The sequence below is a fragment of the Pteronotus mesoamericanus genome, unplaced genomic scaffold, assembly GCF_021234165.1.
Source record: "Pteronotus mesoamericanus isolate MK-2021 breed Mesoamerican mustached bat unplaced genomic scaffold, CSHL_Meso_final contig_48, whole genome shotgun sequence".
Classification (NCBI taxonomy): Eukaryota; Metazoa; Chordata; class Mammalia; order Chiroptera; family Mormoopidae; genus Pteronotus; species Pteronotus mesoamericanus.
In genome coordinates, this window is record NW_026555180.1 from 2,208,512 (window position 1) to 2,230,046 (window position 21,535).

The 21,535-nt window shown below is 36.5% G+C and overlaps 1 protein-coding gene across 1 annotated transcript in view; it reads right to left on the bottom strand.

Annotated features, from left to right (window-relative positions):
• Positions 1 to 5,456: 5,456 nt before the first annotated feature.
• SLC9A2 (solute carrier family 9 member A2) overlaps positions 5,457 to 21,535 on the bottom strand; it is a 104,993-nt gene continuing 88,914 nt past the window's right edge. The window contains exons 8-12 of the mRNA XM_054577972.1: positions 19,181 to 19,342; positions 11,774 to 11,870; positions 9,551 to 9,682; positions 8,346 to 8,436; positions 5,457 to 7,058 (exon numbers count right to left, since the gene is read on the bottom strand). Of these exons, the coding sequence (XP_054433947.1) occupies positions 6,688 to 7,058; positions 8,346 to 8,436; positions 9,551 to 9,682; positions 11,774 to 11,870; positions 19,181 to 19,342 (853 nt within the window). The 3' untranslated portion in view covers positions 5,457 to 6,687. The remainder of the gene's footprint in view (positions 7,059 to 8,345; positions 8,437 to 9,550; positions 9,683 to 11,773; positions 11,871 to 19,180; positions 19,343 to 21,535) is intronic.

The window sequence follows — 21,535 nt, forward strand, 5'->3', positions numbered from 1 at the left end:
CGAGCCCCATGAAATTGTTATTTTTGTAAGTCAAAAATATCTGCAATTTCATGTGATTCAACTTAATTTTTATATGGAATCTTACTTTAGAGGCATTGAACTTACCTGAAAAGTTTATAAAGGAAGTGGCACTTTCAACATTATGCTAACCACAATTGGTAAGTACTGTGAAACAGCCCCAGAGCATGGGGTTCTAGAAGGCTTGGCCTTTTCCACAGAGGGGAGGGGAGGTATATTTCTGCCCTCATGTCCAGAGGTATGAACATGCAGAAAGGGAACAGGCAATATGATGAGAGTAACATGCAGGCCTCCACATACATCTCAGGCCCAATGGCATGGGTCAGGGAAGTCTGGAGTTATGCCTGGAGCAAACAGCAGGGGCTAAAATCAGTGGTTCTCTACGCTGGCTGTTCAGATCCTGCCCTAGACCTGGGGAATCAGGCTTTGAAGTGCCTGGTGTTTTTAATGCACACCTAGAGTGGAGAATCACAGGATTAGATCTGAAGGGGTTGTCGTCTGTGCCAGTGATAAGCTTTTCTGGCATGAGGGAGAGCCACTGGAAGCAGTGATGCTGGACAGTGCTCTGTGGGCCTTTGTGTTTTAGTAAGATCCTCAGGCTACAGCAAAAAGTATTAATGAGAGGCCAAGAAGGGAGCCATCTAGGCTTTGGAGCAGTAATGCAGGGGACCATGAGGGAGAGGTGGTCCTGGGCACTGAAAGAAGGAGGCAGGTAGGAGGGCAAAATCCAAAAGGCCTGGTGACTATTAGGGTGTGGCTCCAGGAAGATTCTTGGCCTTGAGTGACACTTCAGCCTGATCTAGGCAAAGCTGAGGCAAGGTTAGAAAGCCCTTTATTCCTTCCTGACCTATGTTAACTGGCAGAGAACATGTGTGGAAATTGAAGGGAATTCTCTAGAATATTGAAAATATTAAGAAGGTGTCCTTTCCTGAAGACACTTCTGTAAGACACTTAGAAATCTATTGGGAGTGGGAGGCGCTTTGAGTGGTATCAGGAATTGTAGTCCCATGCAGGCTGGGGCCTGGGAGAGGCACCATAAGTCTTGGCCGGAACACTGGTAATGTGGTTGATAGGCAGGACCCTATAATAGCTCTGAGGGCCCCTAGGGGAAATCAGGCTTGGACATAAATTATACTCCTTGAAGCACGCTTTGTTTCTCCCTCAAGCTCTGTTAATCTTATACCAGATTACGGGCTCACAGCTGGGAAGAACATTTACATAATTCCTGGACCCTGACCCAAATCCCATTTGGCGTATTATGTTTACTTACCTCAGACGCAAGCAATTCAGTGTGTTCCTGCCATTTGTCGTCTTCAAACATCACCTACTCTCTGTAAACTTAAGATACTGATGTAATTAGACTACCTATACCCCACCTGAAACCCTCTCAATAAAAGCGACTGAGCACGGGACTCATTTGCCTTGAGAGATAATCACCTTCCCCTTTCCTTCACAGGCAAATGATGTCTGGAACAACTCTTTCTTCCACCTGTGGCAAATCCAGGGACTTCACGGGCCGGAGTCCCCCATAAGTGGAAATTTCAAGCATTTGGTCAACTGCTTACAGGAAATTAGCTTTTTATTTGGAATACACAGTAAAAACTAGCATGGTGATCTCCCTAGAAGCTAACCTTGATCTTTAAGAAGTCTTGAAATAGCTTACCACAGATCCAACCAGGATGATGTATATATAATGCAGCTATTCTTGGAACTGCAGAACCGGGCTCTAAAGTACCTGGTTGTTTATAATGTATACTCAGAGTTGAAAATCACGGGGTTAGTCCTGAAAAAAAACATTTTTCAGTCCTAATTTTTTTTTCCTGAAAACTGCCAGTTACATGACAATAATTTTCTTCAATAATAAAATCCCTTTAAAATTGTAATGTTAATCTAATTAATTTTAGGAGCCATTGTTTTGTATCCTGATGTATATTTTAAAGCAGGGCAATGAAGGGCTTGAAAATTCTAAACTCTGGTACCATGCTAAAATGTATCAATAGTAAAAACAACAAGTCTTTGTCTTTTCCAACCATATACTAATATATACATAATCTGAAATGTATTCTACACTGATGGCAAGGAAATAGTTTCAAGATAGTGTTTTATTACACACTAGGGTTTATTTCTAATTAACCAGATGCACAAATACTAACTAATTTTAAGACATTATTTTACTTACAATGTTTTATTTCCCCATATTATCAAAACTCACCATTTTATAGATAGCTGTCTGTGAAAACATTAAAAAAAATTCCTGATTCACTGCATTGCAATAAATAGTGCTAATTGTTATTTTGAAAATGGATACTCTAAAACTGCTTGCGTTGTTCCTGGAGGGAAAAGACGATGATAAACACAATGGAAGGAGAGTTAATTACTAATAACTTAAAAGGCATAAAAGTGGACTGTAAGTATCATATTAGAACAAAGCACTGTATTTTGATCATTGTTGACTTAAAATACATACTGGTAAATATAAATCCATTTTCCAAATTATAGATTGTGGAGGACAAAACAGTAGTTAAAAATACCTATTAATAGTTACAGTTTATCATATGAGATAAGAGATGATCTTTCTTAAGGCTTACCAAAGTATTTCATTTTGAATAGCTGGGACTCAGGTTTTTATCCAGACTGAAAATTACTTTTTCCTGTGTTAGCTTACCTACCAGAACTCTATCCTGAGTTTGCTGAATGAAACTGAAGTCACATGAACTATCTAAAATGAACCTAATGTGATAAATGTATTCTGCCGCACACGTGACAGGTGTTTGCTCTGTGCTTGCCTTTGTCTGCACCATGTAGGCTGAAGCACAGGGCAGGGTTCTGTGAAGTCTGACATCTGACAGTGCCGGGTGGTGAGGCCACTGACCACAGTGAGCATTTTCTTCTGGTCATTTTCACAGCACCTTCATCAAGCCGCATTTAGCTGAAGGTGAGTACTTGAACCAGATGACTGAGAGGGACAGGTAAACCTCTTGTGACCTCTTGTGGTCCTGAAATAGGTTCTGAACACAAAATAGTATGTTCTATATATTGAAGATTTGTTTACAGTGCATTCGTTAACTCTACACAGAAAAACTCATTCCTTGACCATACTGGTAAAAGAAATGACCCACATTTTATTGATTATTCTTAAAAATAGTAAAATAGAATTTTATTTTAAAAATATGGAAAAAAATAGAAAACAAAACAGAAGGGATCAGAAAACCATGTGCCAATGCAACATAAAAAAAAGATTTTAGAAACTAACCATTGAGGGCATTATGTCTGCACATCTGAAGTGGTTGACCCCTTCGGAGGGTGTTAGTCACATCACATGTGAGGTAGATGGTATTGGGAAAAAAATTGAAAGGAAGCGTTATTGGCAGCAGTGACCCAAATGAAGCTCTTGCTTGTCTTATAAGTGAGCTGAAGAAGGGCCTGGTTAAAATGCAGGATATAAAGTACCACCAAACTACATGTTTTATTCCAAAATTTTTTAAAAAAAAGCTAACCCAAAACCCCAGATCACCTGACTGTTCTGAGTCAAAAAGGGCCTTTCTTTTTCAGGTTAAGAAAGGGAATCAGTATCCAGTGTTCAGGCTTCAGCAGTTCATGCCAACAGCTACTTCAACTGCACATAATCACTCCTTAGAGAATAAAGTCAAGTGAGAACCGTGAACTAAGTATTACAGTTCTCATGATTAATTTTGAAATGCCAGTTTTAAGATCAACATGATTTAGTCAGTGCACAAATGCAAAACACACTGAAACATGTAAATAACTGTGCTGCTTTAGGCTTTTTATATAAATTGACACCTGTGCCGTCCCCAGGTAGAATGGTGTACCCCTACTACAAACTTTAGCAAAAACCAAAGGTAATTTCAGTCCAGGTAATTTGGAGGTAAGTACACAAAACATGTTTTGTTTTGTTTTTTAACTATCAGATTTTATAGCCAATTTCTAGTTGGTTTCTAACTGGCATAACTATTTCTAATAGTTGACCCTTAAAATTATATATAAAGAAGTAAGCCTTGACTTTTCACTTACAGGCAATACAAATCAAAATTGTTACCACAAACACCCACGACCTATCAATATTCTATAGGCACATTGAAACTTGGGTTGAATCAAGTGTTCCACCTAAAGGAGGTCATTATCAAAGTTTGGGAATCTTTCTGTGTTACTGAAATTTAGATTATTAAATTTAGTTAAAACATTTCAACTTCATACTCTTTCCTTCATTAGTGTATAGAATTTAATAATTTCATAAAAAGTATAGAGAAAAAGCTAAATGAAGTCAAATTTATTTTTTTTAATAAGCAAAGGGGTTTTTTTGTTTGTTTTTTAGATTTTATTTTTAGAGAGAGGGAGAAGCAGGGAAAAGAGAGAAACATAAATGTGTGGCTGCCTCTCAAGCACCCCCTACAGGGCCCTCAACCCAGACATGTGCCCTGACTGGGAATTGAACTGGTGATACTTTCTTTCATTCACAGGCCAGCACTTAGTCCACTGAGCCAAAATAGCCAGAACTAGATTTATTTTTCATTGCCTTTGTCATTGAATAAGAAAAAAAATTATAGTGATTAGATAACATGACATGTTCTGTCTTCAAAATTTATACAGTTTCATGAAATTTCTTTATCTGATTTTTAATAAGTGAAAGTTGAATTTGGTCTCTCAACTTAAGAAAAAGTAGTATTTAAAAAATGTCATTTTATTCTCCTTCAGTTCCAGAGAGTTAGACTCCTTATAATATTAATTAATATAGAACACCAGGAAAAATCAGGAAACATTTTTAAAGTCATTTTCCATTTCAACCTTCCCTTTCAAATTTCATATAGTAACTTCACAAAATTTACTCTTGGCAGTCTCAAAAATACATATCACATCTCCAGATGTATCGTGTTCCTATGATAAAATTATAAATCAGTTAATTTCTTTTCAGCATCTGTAATACATATTTTATATAAATATTTTCATTTAAAATTAATATTTTTGGCACAGAATCCCAAGCTTGTAGTTTTCAAATTGTGTCTGCACTGCTTTCCACTGATGTATTAGAGCAAGTTGGGAAGGAAACTGTATTCTTTATGAGCTTATATCTTGCACGTGTATTCCCCTCTGTCTCACATCCAGCAATCTAGTAGTATTACAAGATTTTAGAACATTAAAACTAAAAGCCAGAAAATTTACTTCTCCACATCACTGGAGGAAGAAGAGGCAGGGGACACAGAACCACTGCCAAGGATTTCTAAGTACTGTGTCTTTTTAAATTTACTCATGTTTTCCATTCGTAATGATGTGGTCCGTTGTTTCCTTTGCTGTGTTTCCAGTGTGAATTCATGGAACTACGTGAGTGGCTTAATTTCATATCTAAACCAAGAAATTTAGAATCTTGTTCCAGTCAAGTTTTAAAGAAGGTTTGTTTTTGTTTTTGTTTTTTCCCCCCAGAAAAAATAACAGGCCAATAAAATCTACAGTATAAGAGACAGAGACTCAAATCATCTTTAATTATTATGTTCCACTGCTTGTCTTTCTGCTGTACTTTTAAAAAGTACTCACATGAGTAAAATCCATTTTTATATGAAGAACTTAGTTACCACTTTATGTGGGGGGAAGGATAAAAAATTTACACACTAGTGCAAAATAATAAAATGTCCATTCTCCGAAGTGCTTCTTGCCTGAAAAAATTCAAAATCTGAACTCTAACCAAGTTGTTAAACACTGGAATACTGTTTATATAAACTCTGAATCTTGTCTGCTTAGAGCCTCTGACTTGGATTCAAAGTTCTAGATTGTTCTACCAAAAAATTCTGAAGCAGGTGGTCATAGATGGGTGTGAATGGGAACCTACCTCCTCCTCCCAGTGTCATACACTATAAAACCTGCCAACACATTTTCAGCAGGTGCTGCCATATTTCCCCACATGCCACAGGAGGCCCCCACAGTAGAACTTTTATCAAAAGCTATCACCCAGTCTGTCACATCACAAACTGGTGTCATCCACACAGTCTTTCTCTTTGTACCATTTGAACATGAAAAGGTGATGGAATCTATATGTCACCCCAAAACATAGAAGAAGGAGGAACAAATTAAAAATCAGTTGATTTTCATTATTCCACAGGAGTAATGGGACCTCTGGTCTGGACCCTGGGAGCCAGACCACGTTATTGCTCTTCAGCTCAGGATCCAGGAACACCTGGACTCTAATGGCTGGCCCGCTAGCCACCAGGAGCTGCCCTCTATGCACTAGGAAGATGTTCTGAGTATTTTTAATGTCATTAACTTAAACGTTGATCACAAATAATACATATTTTTTTCATAAATAAAATTTGAGACATATGTATATATTAAAATTTTCACCAACGAAGGGTGTGTTAACAATTTCAAGGTCTGTTGTTCAAGTTCAATAAAGGCACACTTTTTTAAAATTTAGGCCTGCAAAGACTATAGCTGCTAGCAACAAGTCATAAAAGACGTTTGATGAGTCTTTTTCCTTTGATTTTTCTCTTCTTGAGGTAAGCAATCATCCCATTATCAAAGGCATGGCTCCACCACCGAAAGAGAGGATTTAGCCACATAGAAGGTTTGAAATGGATTCCCCTGTGTCAGGTTTTGAAGTAATAACCACAGCTATGCTGGGTCAGCCACGGCCTCTCCCCAGGTCTGCTTTGGCCATTTCCATTACGACCTCTCACTCCCAAAGCGGGTTTTCCGGCTTCCAGGCTCTGATGCCCTTCGGACCAGCCTGGGGGGCGGCTTGGGTCGGTCGCCTTCAGTCACACTGTCTTCCTGCACCAGGCCAAACTGGCCTTTGGAGAGAAGAGGCTGTTGGAGCACACCTGGGGTCTGGGTGGTCCCCTCTTTGCTGTGGAGAGCTGGAGGGGTGGAGGGCTCTCCTGGGCCAGAATCAATGACTACCTCATTCTTCCATTCCATTTTGTAGGGCTGGGGTGCTTTCTTTGAGAACTGATCTGGCAAGAAGCACCTGACTCTGGGCTTTAAATTGAGGACGGTGTTCCCGGCATCTGTGTCTGAGTCGCTGCTATTTTCACCTACAACAAAGCAAAAGAAGGACACCATAGGCAAGCATTTCAGAGAGAAGGTGTAACCAGTGACTGCAGTATGTTAGTGTGAGAGGTCACGAGGGCTCCCTCCTCACTGGCTGTGAGACCTGAGCATTCTGCATGATCTCCATGAGCATTGAGATCCAGAGGTGTGCATTCATACTGATTTTGAAGAGTTTTTACTATGTACCAGGCACTCTCCTTAGCACTTTTAAATACATTAACCTATTTAACTCATAAAGTCACAATTTACAGATAAAATAACAGATTCAAGAGATGTCAGTAAGTGGTGGAGCTGGCATTCTGAGACCATTGAGCAGCCAAGGTTGTGCTCTCTCCTGCACCACAGGAACTATCCCAGGGGGGCTCAGCGTAGAGCTTGCACATGGGAAGACACCAAGAATTAGCTACTATTGTAAAGATTCTTGTCCTGATCTAGAATCTCTTATTTCCTTCATATTTTTATAAAAGGGTCAAAATACCAATGTGCACTTTCCACACAAAGGTAGGAGTCAAGGTTAGAAACATCACCATCAAAATTGACGTCCTACACTACTATGGGTAGGATAGCTGATGGGATGCTTGCCCAGGAGTTGAGATTCTTGGAAACAGCATTTCTGCTGGATGCTTGGTGGTAACATGGCCATCTGCTCTGAATATCCAGCACACCCTCTCTTTTTCTCCTTCTCACTTCTTACCTCACTCTCCATTACCACAGGCCATCATTAAACTTTCCTCTTCTTGGTTAAATAAATCAACAAGAAGAAAAGGGTGGGGGTCTTATTTTTACATTTGTTTTAATATGATAATTCTAACATTTCTTTGGGGGCTTCACAGAAAATGGCTGGGAGTCTACATAGAAATGATCAAATAGATTAGACTTTATGTCAAAGCTTGAATAATTACATCCAGAAGTAAAATATAGGACTGCTCTATGAAAATATATTAGAATTACTGTAAAAAAGAATACCTCTGCACATTTACAACTTTACTGTTTACCTGTTGACTAACCGTAGGGTGATACTTGCTTTTGCTATATCAAATAGAATCATTATGAAAAATAACATTGAATTTTTTATAATGCACACAGAATGCCTTTCAAAAAGGATGTAATGCTAATAAAAAGCCACTGTATTGCTACTTTAGATTTTTGAACTCCATTGCAAGCTACTGAACTCACTGTGTTTAATAAAGAAGCAGAATAGGGACATCTTTCTATTTCATACACATTAGTAAAAAAGTTTCAAGTCTTTCTGTTCCAAATGTACTCATTACCTGCATTAGAAATATTCTTTTTCTTCTGTAGCTTTTCTGGAAGCTTTGTATTTTTTGGTAAAGATAAGTATCGGGAGGTTGAAGTGGAAGCCTGTTAATAAAAAAAATTATTGATTATATATTAGAATTTTAACTTCTTAAGACAGATCTTGTTCAAAGTTAAAATTTTAGTTTTCAATTTCAAAACTACTTTGTGAGAGGCTTTATGAATGGGGAAGAAAGTTCCAAGAAATAATTAATTTAAAATGGTTAAACCTCTTCTAAAATATAGAAGAAATCGGAGTAAAACAAAATGGAAATAAAGTGAAACCATTGGGAACAAGAAGGGAAAACCATTGGGTTTTCTTAAGGGAAAGCTACTGAAACATCTATGTATATGTATGCAGAAGAGAGCAAATTAAAAATTGCAGTATATTTTAGTTTTCTTTAATAAGTTGAAAATGATAGAACAAAAAGTATTACTATAGCTAATTTCCTGACATTTCCAATGCCATTTGTCTAATTTCTCCAATTTTTAGTCAATGCTGCTACAGTGAATACAAAGAAAAAGGCCATCTTATTCACACATAAAATTTTGATCTCTCATAAACAAACTTAGAATATTATTAAAAATAAGATGCATTCCTGCTCTGCTAAATTAAGCAATCATGGTATCATTTAAAAATGGCTATTCTAGGACCAAAACATATGTTGAGCCAACTGCCCTGTAAACTCCCACTCCCCAGTCACTGTGGCTTCTCCACTTAAGTGCACAAAGGCTTGCCCACATTTGAACAGCCACCTCTCCCTGGAAAGCTCAAATTATTTTCCAAATGAATCCTGGCCCAGCCATTCTGTTTAAAATTGAAACTTGTCTGACCCTTCCCAGTACTTGCAACTTCCTTCGTTGGCAATTTTTAATTTTTTCCATAGCACTTGCTGCCTTCTTTATAATAGATAATTTGCTTATTCTGTCTATTAGTGATCATTTCCCCCCTGACAAGAATATGAGTTCTGCAAGTGTAGGAATTTTTTAGTTTTGTTTACCAATGTATCCCAAGTGCCTAGAACTGTGGAACGTAATAGGTGTTTGAGAAACATCTAAGACTTTTAAATCAACTCTACCCTGGAATTACTGTGAATCAACCCTAAACACAGCCTCCAGAGCAGCCACTGGCTCAGCTCTTGGAAGCAGTCCATGTCCCAGCCACACACACTCCAGTTACCCGACGCTCCCTGTTCAAGCTACTGTCCTTCCTGATGCTCTCTCGCAGACTGTGCCTTCGGCGGATTAGGATCTCCTTGGCCTGCCTCTCATTCGTGTCAGCCGTCAGGTTGTGTCTGTTGTATGACAAAGTCTGAAATAAAAATAGAAGTGACATTTTTTAAAAATCCTGTTTACTGACCCAGAAATTCCAAAACTTTACTGTTTCTTTGGCTTTGCATCTCAGCAAGGTACTTATCTGATTCGCAGAGGGGAAAAAAAGGTATAAAAGTTAACATTCTTTGAAATTTTGAAAGAATTTGTCTTCTAATAAAGCCAGTGAATAAAGTTTTTTTTTTGAAAGTGTGATTTTTATATGTGAGAAAAATGATTGGATACATCAAGTGCCTTCGTCTACCTTGAAGTACCTTTTATATATTTACCCATCATTAGCAGCTGGGGAAAAAATAAAAGTAGTCTTCATCCATTCTTTGTTGAATAGCAATTACTGGTATATAAACAAATCACTTTGATCCACTTGTTGGTGCCATGTCCTTTTAAGTAAGAAACATTTTTTTTTTTTTCAGCTGGGTTTTCAAATTGAGCAAGCTGCTGCTACCACCAGCAATGATTATGACCTGGTTTTTAAAGCAGTAAAATGTCTCAAGGTAGACTGTATATAGCATACATTTTTAATTTTATAAGCTACATAGAAGTCTGTTTCCTAAAACACGTAATTTGTAAGTCGGTTCATTTTCTGATAGAATTAATGTACACTTCTTGGGAATATCCCTGTGTCTAGACTGTATTAGTCCAAGTAGAGATATGAAAAAGAAATACAGAGCAGGGCTCAATATCTGCCTTGAGATATGTACCATTTAGTTGGCATCTAAGGCTAACAAAATAATACAAAACTATGAAATTAAGTGCTAAACTTAAGTGGTACAGTACTAAAGCATGAGCTCATTTAAAGATAAGGTTAGGAATACTATGGAAGGTGTTGGGGAACATTAAAAATTCAAGGATATGGATCAACTGAACTAACAGGAAGCAGCACTAGAGAGAGGGAAGAGAGCCCCCAGGCCCAGGTACGAAGACAGAACTTGTACTCTGTGAGAGTTCAAGGTGGCTGGGTGAGGGAGGGAGGCATGGAAATTAGGGTGGATAAAGTGAAGCTTCGAGATAGCCCAGATTCTGAAAGAACAATTTAGCCTGGAAGCCACAATTATTGTTTCCTTTTATATAGGGGAATGCTGCTATTAAAAGGGCTTTTGTGCCCTTGATAGTGTGACTCACTTGTCTGGAGCATCCTCCTGTAAGTTCACAGGTTTGATTCCCAGTCAGGGCAAATACCTAGGTTGCAGGTTTGGTCCCTAGTTGGAGCATGTACAGGAGGCAATCAATCTATGTTTCTCTCCCTTTCTCTCTCTCTCTCCTTTCCACTCTCTCTAAAAATCAATAATCATGTCATCCAGTGAGGATTTTAAAAGAGGTTTTTTTTTGCTTTTTTTAAGGTGCTTTAGGGAAAAGGGAGGAGGGATGAACAGTAATGTAGGATGGAATGGGGACAACCTTTGGGGAGAACAGCTAAGAAGCTACAGAGATGACACCAACATGAGTGAAGAGGACTCCTAACAAGCAGTGTGTCCCTTGAATCACTTCGTCTCCCTGTGCCTTAATTTCTTCATCTGTAAAGTGGAAACAATAGTAACACCATTTATTAGAGGATAAAAAGAGCTAATGCATGCAATGCGCTGAAATGGGGATTGGCAAATTGTATGCCTCTGCTGAGTGTTAGCTACATTATTAGCAAACTATTAGAATAAGGAGTAAACAATGGAAATACAGTTAGAGAAATGATTAAGATGACACATTAAAGGAAGAAACTTACAGCACTTTATGAATAACAAAGTTTGCAATTTTAGAAGTTTTCTAAGCTATGAAGGCATTTCATTAAAAAAACAAAACGTGTGTGTGTGTGTGTGTGTGTGTATGTGTGTGTTTAAATCTTCAAGCCTATACTGGCAGAACTCCCATAAGGCTTCACCCATGTCTGGAGGAGAGTGGTACCCTAGCAACTGAACATTGCAAAATGGGGTCTGAGGGAAGAGAAAATGCCTGGCGTGGGACCTCAGAGGTTGGTGTAATGGTGGGACAGTATCCATTATAACTGGAAAGCACAAAATCAGAAGGCATATTTTTAGTCAAAAGCAAGTAAATATTTTGTTAAATAAGTTATTCTCACTCGCTGACGAATTTGATAGAGATTTCTTGATAATATTTCCCGAATTTCATCCATTTCACCAAGTGTGAGCTTCCTTATTTTTTCTTCACGACAGTCACTGTGAAAGTTTAGAAAAAGAATGTTTTACTATTTAATAAATATTGAAGTCATCAATATTCTTCTTAGGGACATAATATTATTTTAGAAGAATAATCTTAGTTTTTAGTATGACACTAAGAAATTATTCAACATTTTAAAGTTAATTCAAAATTCTAAATATTTTATCTCAGTATTGAAACCATTCAGGCCAAGTTTAATCATGCACATGTTTTCACAGTCTGTTCATACAATTATTTTTCACAGAGGTTAAACTACAATAGCTTATAATGCTATCACTTTATTACTTCTAACACACCATAAAAGGGTACAAGTGGGATAAATGGTAATGGAAAAAATACAATAAAAAATAATATAAATTTTTTTCCAACAGAAACTTAAGCTGTATTTTGCTATTCAGGCCTGAGCTTAAAATACTTCATTAGATATATTTGCAAAGACACCATTTATAATGTGTACATATATACAGTTGATCCTCATTATTCAGGGCTTTGCTAAATGTATTTATAAACAAATTACTTGCTAAAATACTTATAATTATCAATACTTTTATCAATACATTATCAATACTTTTGGCACTTTCCCAGTCATTCATGGACAGACATGTGCAAAGTGGAGAAAAATGTGAGTTGATTGACATGCAGTTTCCCAAATAAGCTATGCTTTATCTTCTAGTTTTAGTTCTCATACTGTTAAAAATTGTCCTCTCGCGGTCTATTTAGTGGCAAATTTTTCACAATTTTGTGTTTTTTTGTTGGTGATTTTGCTGTTTTAAGCATAGTTCTGAAGTGTGGTCTAGTGTCCCTAAGTACATATAAGGCTCTTATAGGCCTTCTGGAGAAAAGTTGTCTTAGGCTTTGTTCAAGCATGAACACTGGTGCTGTTGGTCACAAGTTCAATATTAATGAAACAACAATATATTTTAAGTAAACTGTTTTTGTAAAGATTTTATTTATTTTTAGAGACGGAGGGAGGGAGAAAGAGAAGGAGAGAAACATAGATGTGCGAGAGAAAGATCTATCAGTTAGGTGCTTCTTGCACACCTCTAACTGGAGGGAGACCTGGCCTGCAACAGAGGAATGCACCCAGACTGGGAATTGAACCAGCAACCTTTTAGTTTTCAGGTTAGCACTCAATCTGCAAGTCACACCAGCAAGGCGTTTTTAAACAAAACAAGATTATGCATTGATAGGCTGATTAAAACATTGTGACCAGAGGTTCACAGAAACCTAACCCTGTATTTTCCTACAGGAGAAATGGTTCAGTATTTGCAAATCAATGTTCATGGGCAACTTTATAAAACTTTAAGTACTTCAAACAATGAGAATTGATTATATTTATGTAGTTTTACTCTCTTTCAAAAAGGTTTTGAGTAGGCTTACAAAAATAAATAGATAAGAAAATAAAGCTAGGGTGGTTAACATACATAAGTGGCCCTGGTTAGTGTTGCTCAGTTGGTTGGAGTTTGGTCCCGTAACCAAAAAGTTGTGGGTTCGATTCTCAGTCAGGGCACATGCCGAGGTTGCATGTTCAGTGCCTTGTTGGGGCATGCACAAGAGGCAACAAAACACCAATCAATGTCTCTCTCTCATATCTAGGTTTCTCTCCTACTCTTTCTCCCTCCCTTCCCCATCTCTCTCTAAAACAATAAGCACATCCTCCAGTGAGGATTAAAAATATGTGTGTGTGTGCGCGCACACACATACAATGAGCCAACAGCACACAAAATAAAAAATATAGTTTTCTTACATTATTTTTATTTTAGTTATTTCTTAATCCTTACCTAAGGATTAAGGATTGACTTACTAGGTAAGGATTTTATTGATTTTAGAGAGAGGGGGAAGGAAAGAGAGAAAGACAGAAACATCAATGTGAGAAAGAAATATGGCTCAGTTCCCTCTTACATGAACCCTCTCCAGGGAACAAACCCACAGCCTAGGTATGTGCCCTAACCAGGAGTTGAACCTTCAACCTTTTGGTGTATTGGACTGCATTCCAACCAATGGAGCCATCCAGCCAGAGCTTTTATATTATTTTTAAATGCAAAGTTCCTGTTACCGTAAACCAACAATAATGGTAATTACTGAGATATGAATACCTATGCCCAATGGTAATAGACACAAACAAAGGAATGAACAAAGAAATTCAAGGCTTCAACAGGATAGGATTCCCTATGTTAGATGATTCATTATTGCCTCAACTTCAATTGCTCATATGATTTTTTAAGAAGTATCTTTTTAGACTGAGATGTTGTTTAGATAACTGTCTAACTTTCTAGTTAGGTTTTTTGAAGAGCAAATTTAACTCATAGGATTTTAAAGTTGAAATGAACAAATAAGGTCGATAAAATAGCAATCTTTTTTGGTGACTGATTATCTTGTACGATGTTCCCACCAAGTTTTAACAAACATGTGTTTCAAAAAGTCTAGTGATAGGTGCACAACTACTTCCCTTGTTTATATTTAAAACATCCACTATAATTATAAATTTGTGTATTTTTTAATTGCGGTTCTGTCAAGGTTTGGTTTATATATTTTGAGGTTATATTATTTGTATGCTGATAATTTAGAATTGTTATGCCTCCTGATTTGAAACTTTATAAAATATATTTCTTTATCTCTAGCAATAGCTTTCATGATGTTTATATTTTATGGTAATAATATAAATTACATAAACTTTCTTTTGTTTAGTGCTTTAATAGTATATCTTTTTCAACCTTTTATCTGTAACCTTCCTATACCCTTACATGTAAGTAGTATCTTTTATAAACAACATCTAGTGAGCTGTGTATTTTTATCCATTCTGATCATCTCTCCCTTTTAAACGGAGTAAGTGTACATTTATTGTAATTTGAATTTAAGACTATTTTCTTACTATTTGCATTCTATTTTTTCCAGTATGTTCTGTGATTGTTTTATCTATTTTGTTACTGTTTTAAAATTTGTTTTATTTCTGTTATTTTATTTCTTTTCTATGTTGGCTTACTACATTCTTTTACTGTTTTTTAGTGGTTACCTGGGATTATAACATCAGTCATTGACTTATTAAAATCCAAAATACATTTTTATTTTTACTACTTTCTGGACAATGTAAGGACCTTAGACACATTAATACAATTCACCTCCCTTTCAATTTATATGTGATTATTGTTGTTAGTTTTAAGTCATTATAGATTTAAAACACCAGAGACATTATTATTTTATGCAATTAAATTTAAATTTAACAAATATTTACCATTTCCGTTGTTTTAATTCTTTCCTTCATGCAAGCTTTTTTATGAAACTTTTATTTTTGTCTGAATCCTTTTATTATTTACTTTAATAGGATGGTTTTTAATTGTCTTAAAATGTTTTTATTCTACTTTTTTGAAGGGTATTTTAGTAGGATATGAAACTCCAGGTCATAAGTTACTTTCTTTCAGAATTTTGAAGATACCAATGATTTCTCCTGTTTTTGTTGAAAAATAATGGTCAGTTTTTTTCTTTTTTGAAGAAAATAGGTCTCCTTTTTTCCTTTGAGTATGTTTAAACTTTTTAGTGATTTTGATTTTTATCAACTTTTACTATCATATACCTACATTTGGTTTTGTTATCTAATCTTCTTGGTGTTTATCAAAGTTCATGTCTTTTATCTATTTGGATAAATTATTAGTCATTTTGTTTTAAAATATTGCTTCCACTGATTTTTCTCTCATCTCTTTTTGGAACTTTTCACTATCTTCCATATGTTCATTACTTTCTTTTCCATTTTTTCACCTTTTTTTTTCACTTTGTGCTTCATTCTGGTTATTGTTTTTTCTGTCCTATCTCCCAATTAATCAGTTATCTCTTCAGCTGTATTTAACCTGTGTTTATACCCTATCAAATGAGATCTTAAATTTAGATACTTTATTTTTAGCTCAAACATTCCACTAATATATTTTTATTCATATAATCTCCATTGACACCAAAATGTCAATGTCATTTTTTTTCCTTAAGTATATTATTTTTATTTTAAAGTCCATGTGTGATAACTCAATTATATGAATCCCCTTTTTAATTGTAACTAGTCTGTTCATATCTTTTTCTCAATGTTTTCAGTCATATTTATTTACCTATTAATATTTGATTGGTTGCTAGACATTAAATATGAAAAAGCATAAAGATAGTTTAAGTCTCTTTATAATCTTACTTTCTTCCAGAGAAGATTTAATTTACTTCTCTCAAGCAACTGGAATAGGGGTAATATTAATCTCAAATGATATAAACAATCATGGATTAAGATAATCCTAGGTTGGACTTCTTTTATTTGAGGTTTAAGGTGCAGAATCTTGAGGTGACAACTATGGCTGCATACAACCTCCTCTTTCTTTGAGGGTCCTGAAATCCAATTTTATCCTCTAAGATCAATCAATGTCCTTTGTTTTAACTTTTGGACTCTCAGACACCTCCTCTGCTATCCAGGAAGAAAAACTGCACCAATGCCAAAAAATGCCAATGCCGTCGTCTTGGAATTCCCTCTTCTATTGACTTTTAGCTAACAAAGTTCCTAAACGTGCTGGTACTTTCTGGCTTTCAAGCAGATTTATAAAATATATTTGTAGTTTTTTCCCTTGTTATTCTCAAAAGATTGTTTGGTCTCTAACAGTCATTATTAGCAGAAATATAATTACTTATTATCCCCCTTTTTGCTTCTACTTTCCCAGTCAGGGGTGTCCAACCCCTGGCCCATGGGTCACATTTGGCCCAGGAAGGCTATGAATGCAACGTGACACAAAAATGTAAATTCACTTAAAACATTATGAGATTTTTTTCTGTGTGATTAATGTCTGTGTGACATTAATGTCGCAGTGTATTTAGTGTGTGGCCCAAAACAACTGTTCTTCTTCCAGTGTGGCTCAGAGACACCAAAAGTTTGCTCATCCCGTGAGTCTAGATAAAACATTTTAGGAGATTACAATTGTCCATATGGCACTTGTTTAGCCAGTTATGCAGCTAGCCGTTAATTTTGGTCCCTAGTTCCCCAACCCTAAACATTTGCTTTTACTCTGTTTACTGCCAACTTCAAAACAAGCTGTGAACAGTGAGTAAAACTGAGAATTCATTCTTCTGTAATCACAATCACAATGGCTCTCCTTTCAGAAATTGGATAATTGAATTATCCCTTGCTTTGACTGCAAATAGAATAGTGCACAAGAAAGATCATAAAATTATAAAGCTACAAAGAAACTTAAGGATCAAGTGAGACTCTGTTTTCTACTTGAAAAAATTCAATCTCAGGGCAATAAATAGACCAACTTCAGGTCACACAGAGAGTTATATACATACTAGGACTATAGGTCAGTCATTCTGCTCAATTCACTACTGTTTATAATGCAATATAATGCCTTCACCTCCAAGCCATCCTGATCACTATTTCTTTTTATTCTGGGTTATATAAACTCCCATAATTTATATAGTATACTTAGAGTCCTAGTGAAAACCATAGTTTATATGACTGGGTGCACTTTGAAGCTTCCTCTCATTTAAACCCTCTCACAGGTAGAATTTTAATTAGGTGACATTTAGTTTAAATGAGCTTCAAGCTCATCAGTGAAAGAAGTAACCAGTGAAACCTGTAGTTTCTGTCACTTTTGCAACAGGAAAGGCATGATGCTTACATGATGATATAACATCATTTGCTAACTAAGTATTTACTGTTCTGCTATAATTTTGCTATAAAATTTTGGATAAATCACTTCACAATTCTAAATATTAATTTCCTCTCTTTTAAAATAAAGATGGCATACTATATCAGAGGATCTCAATCCTGGCTTCATATTAGAAACATCTGAAGAACTTATAAAGATTCCTATACTTAGTCCTCAGTACCAGAGATTCTGACTTTATTTGTTTGGGTGGGGCCCAGGCATCTGCATTATTTAATGTCCTCAAGCTGTTTCTAATGTGCAGCCTGGGTTGAGAAACACTGCAGCAGGTGACCACTAAACTAAGGTTCTTTCCAAGCCTTAAATTATGAGACTGTGAGTCGTCTATGGCTAAATAACTACATGGATATATATAATAGCAAATATAACACATCTTAAAATATTTTAAAATGCAGACTGGTGCAGCCACTATGGAAAGCAGTGTGGAATTTCCTCAGAAAGCTGAAAATGGAACTGCCTTTTGATCCAGCGATTCCCCTGCTGGGACTATACCCTGAGAACACCAAAACGCCAATACAAAAGAACCTATGCACCCCAATGTTCATAGCAGCACAATTTACAATAGCCAAGTGTTGGAAGCAACCTAAATGCCCATCAGTAGATGATTGGATCAAAAAATTATGGTACATATACATAATGGAATACTACGCAGCAGAAAGAAAAAAAGAAGTACTAAACTTCGCAACAGCATGGATGGAACTGGAGAGCATCATGCTAAGCGAAATAAGCCAGGGGGCGAAAGACAAATACCATATGATCTCACCTATAAGCGGAACCTAACCAACAATGCAAAGAAGCAAGGCAAGTATGACCAGCAACACTGAAAGGAAAAGAAATCAACAGAGACAAGAGGGAAGGGGGGGGGCAGGGAAAGGGAAGGGAAGGGGAAAGTCAAGGAACATATAGCAAGGACTCATGGACAAAACCAAAGGGGAAGAGCTGAGGGAGGGAAGGTGGGAGGGGGCAAGGGAAAGAGGGGGGGGAAGGCAGAGACAAATGTATTTAAAAAGTAAATAAATTAATTAAAAAATAAAAAAAAAATAAATCACACTTTGAAATCTAAAAAAAAAAATATATATATATATATATTTTAAAATGCCTGCTAAAGAGACTTCAATTTACTTTCAAAAATCACTGAACTGTCTAAAGCAAAAATAATAAAGGCATAATCATCCTACATATGACAAAATATTTTCTGATGAGTTGATTCTTTTTTTCTCTTTTCATTTTTATTTTTTGTTCAAGTACATTTGTCTCCACCTCCCCACCACCACTTTCCCCTGTGCTCCTCCGCCACCTCCCTCCCTCAATCCTTCCCCACTTTAGCTTTGTCCATGGGTCCTTTATACATGTTCCTTGACTTTACCCTTCCCTTTCCTTTCCCCTCTCCCCCTTCCCTCTTGACTCTGTTGGCTTCTTTTTTCTAAAATAACATAACAATGAGATATGACATGACAATATAAGATACACACTTCTAGACTTTGCATTTTAAACAGAATCTCATTCTTCTGTGAGGTCTTAGAGTAACTCTCTAGGACATAGGTCAAATTGGTTATTACTACTGATATGAAAACTGAAAAAAAACACATACTAAGCAATATTTTTATTTGTGAAATAATACTTACTTTAGAGATGCAAAAGAAGGAACTGCACTTATCATCCCAGTCTCTGCCATCTCAATAGCATGTTTTATTTCAAGCTTTTTATATAAGGACACGATGCTTGATTTGGGTTGGTTTTCCCGAATCAAAAGCTTCCTCAGGTATTTGTCATCAAACTTCTTAAACCTGGAAATAAAGAAGAAAATCAAAGCTTCAATTTACTAATACTACACTGAGTAAGAAAATCAGCAATAAAATATGTTCTACTATTCCCAGGAGGAAAGCGTAGTAGCAATGTTTAGTGAGTCTGATCATTGTAATTATTTTTACATGTGTACATGAATATAATTGTATATAAATATGTACACATACGTATAAAATATATATAGTACATATTGATACATTTTTATATACAGCCATGGCATACATAAATCTGTGTATTTCTACATTTTCTCTTTCCCTGCTTCTCCTTTCAGCAAAAGTATTCAAAAATATTGCCAATACTCAGTATCTACAATTCCTCTCCATTAGTCCTCTCTTGAAAATTTGCAAACCGGGCTTTTGCCTCCAATACTCCATTGTAACTACCCATATTGAAGCAATCAGTGACATCCTCTCACAATATAAATCCAACAACCAGTTATTTAGCTCTCACATTTTCTGATCTCTCCTGATTAAAACACTCCCCTGGGTCCCTGCCTACCTTTTCTCAACTTTTTTTTTTTAGATTCTTTTTCTTCCTTCTGTCCTCTTCATATAGGAGTGCCCCTGGGTTCAGTCTTTCTCCATTTCCCCTCACTCTCTTGCTAATCTTGCTGAGTCCCATGGATTTTAATAGCATCTCTATGCCAATAACTCTCAAATTTATATCTCTAGCTCCAACTTCTTTCCCAAACTCCAGAAATAAATATTTAGCTGCCTAATTAACATCTCCACTTGGATACCTAGTAGACATCTGAAAGTTAATATGCTCAAACTGAATTCATCTTCTTCTGTAATCCTCTGCATTTCTTTTAATAATAACTCCACCAGGTCAAAACCCTGATGTCAATTTTTATTCTTCTCCTTCTCACATATTCCATGTTATGGCCTGAATATGTTGAAGACGTAACTCCAGTACCTCAGAATGTGGCCATATTTGGAGATAGGGTCTTTACAGGAGTGATAAAGTGAAAATGAGATTACCTGGATGGGCCTGAATCCAATGTGACTGGCTGATGTCTGCGTAATAAGAGGAAACTTGGACAGACAGGTACAGAGGGAAGATGACAAGAAGAGGCAGGAAGAAGAAGTTCATCTATGAGCCAAGAAGAGAGCCCTAGGCCTATAAGAGACCCTTCCCTCATGGTCCTCAGAAGGAAGAAAATCTACTAATATTTTGATCTTGGGCTTTGAGCCCACAGAAATGATAAAATGTAATTGTATAAGCCACCCAACCTCTGGTGCTTTGTTATAGTACCTCTCACAAACTAATACTCTTTATCCAGTCTATCAGCAATTTCTGCTAGTACCACCCTCAAACTATATACAAAATCTCACCTTTTATCACCACTTTTACTACCATCACTCTGGTCCAAGATACATCATGTCTCAATGAACTCTTGCAATTGGCACCCAATTGGCACCATTGCATTCCTACAGCCTGTCCTCAACACAGAAGCCAGAGTGATCCTATTAAAATGTAAGTCAAATAATATGATTGCCTCTGCCTCTCACCTGAGTACACAATGACCTGAAGGCCCTATGCAACTTGAAGCTGCATTTCTTAGTACCTCATTCTCAGGCTTCGTTTAAATCTTTCCTCAATGGTCATTTTCCCAAAAGAGCCTTTCCTACACATCCCATTAGAATGCATGTTATCCCTTACTCCGACCACCAAACTTCCTATTCTGTTTCATGGATACATTTTTTGTCATAGAAGATATTTTCTAACATGCTATTGATTTATTATTTATGTTATTTTCTGTTTTCTAGCATGAGAATGACCTAGATGGGCAAAGGCTGTTTGTTATTGTTTTCCCATATCTCCAATGCATACAACAGTATTGGCACACTGGTAAGTATGTATGGTAGAATGAATTATTTGGTCCCAATTCTCCCCTGTATCCATATGCTCTTCCTTATTACTTGGCAATGTCCTTCCAACCACAGCTTAAGTGACATGCCCCATCCTACTTCCTGCCACTGGGCTCAGTAGTGTTACTTGCTTTGGTCAATGGGCTATCAGCAGATGTGATAATGGTAGCAAAGGCTTAAAATGAGCTTGCTCATTATATCATGCCTCTTGTGCTTCACCTCAGTCACAGAGAAGGCCAGCTGGGATCAGATGACAAACAGAAAAACCACTGAAGCATGAGCAAGCCCAGCCCAGATCAGTTG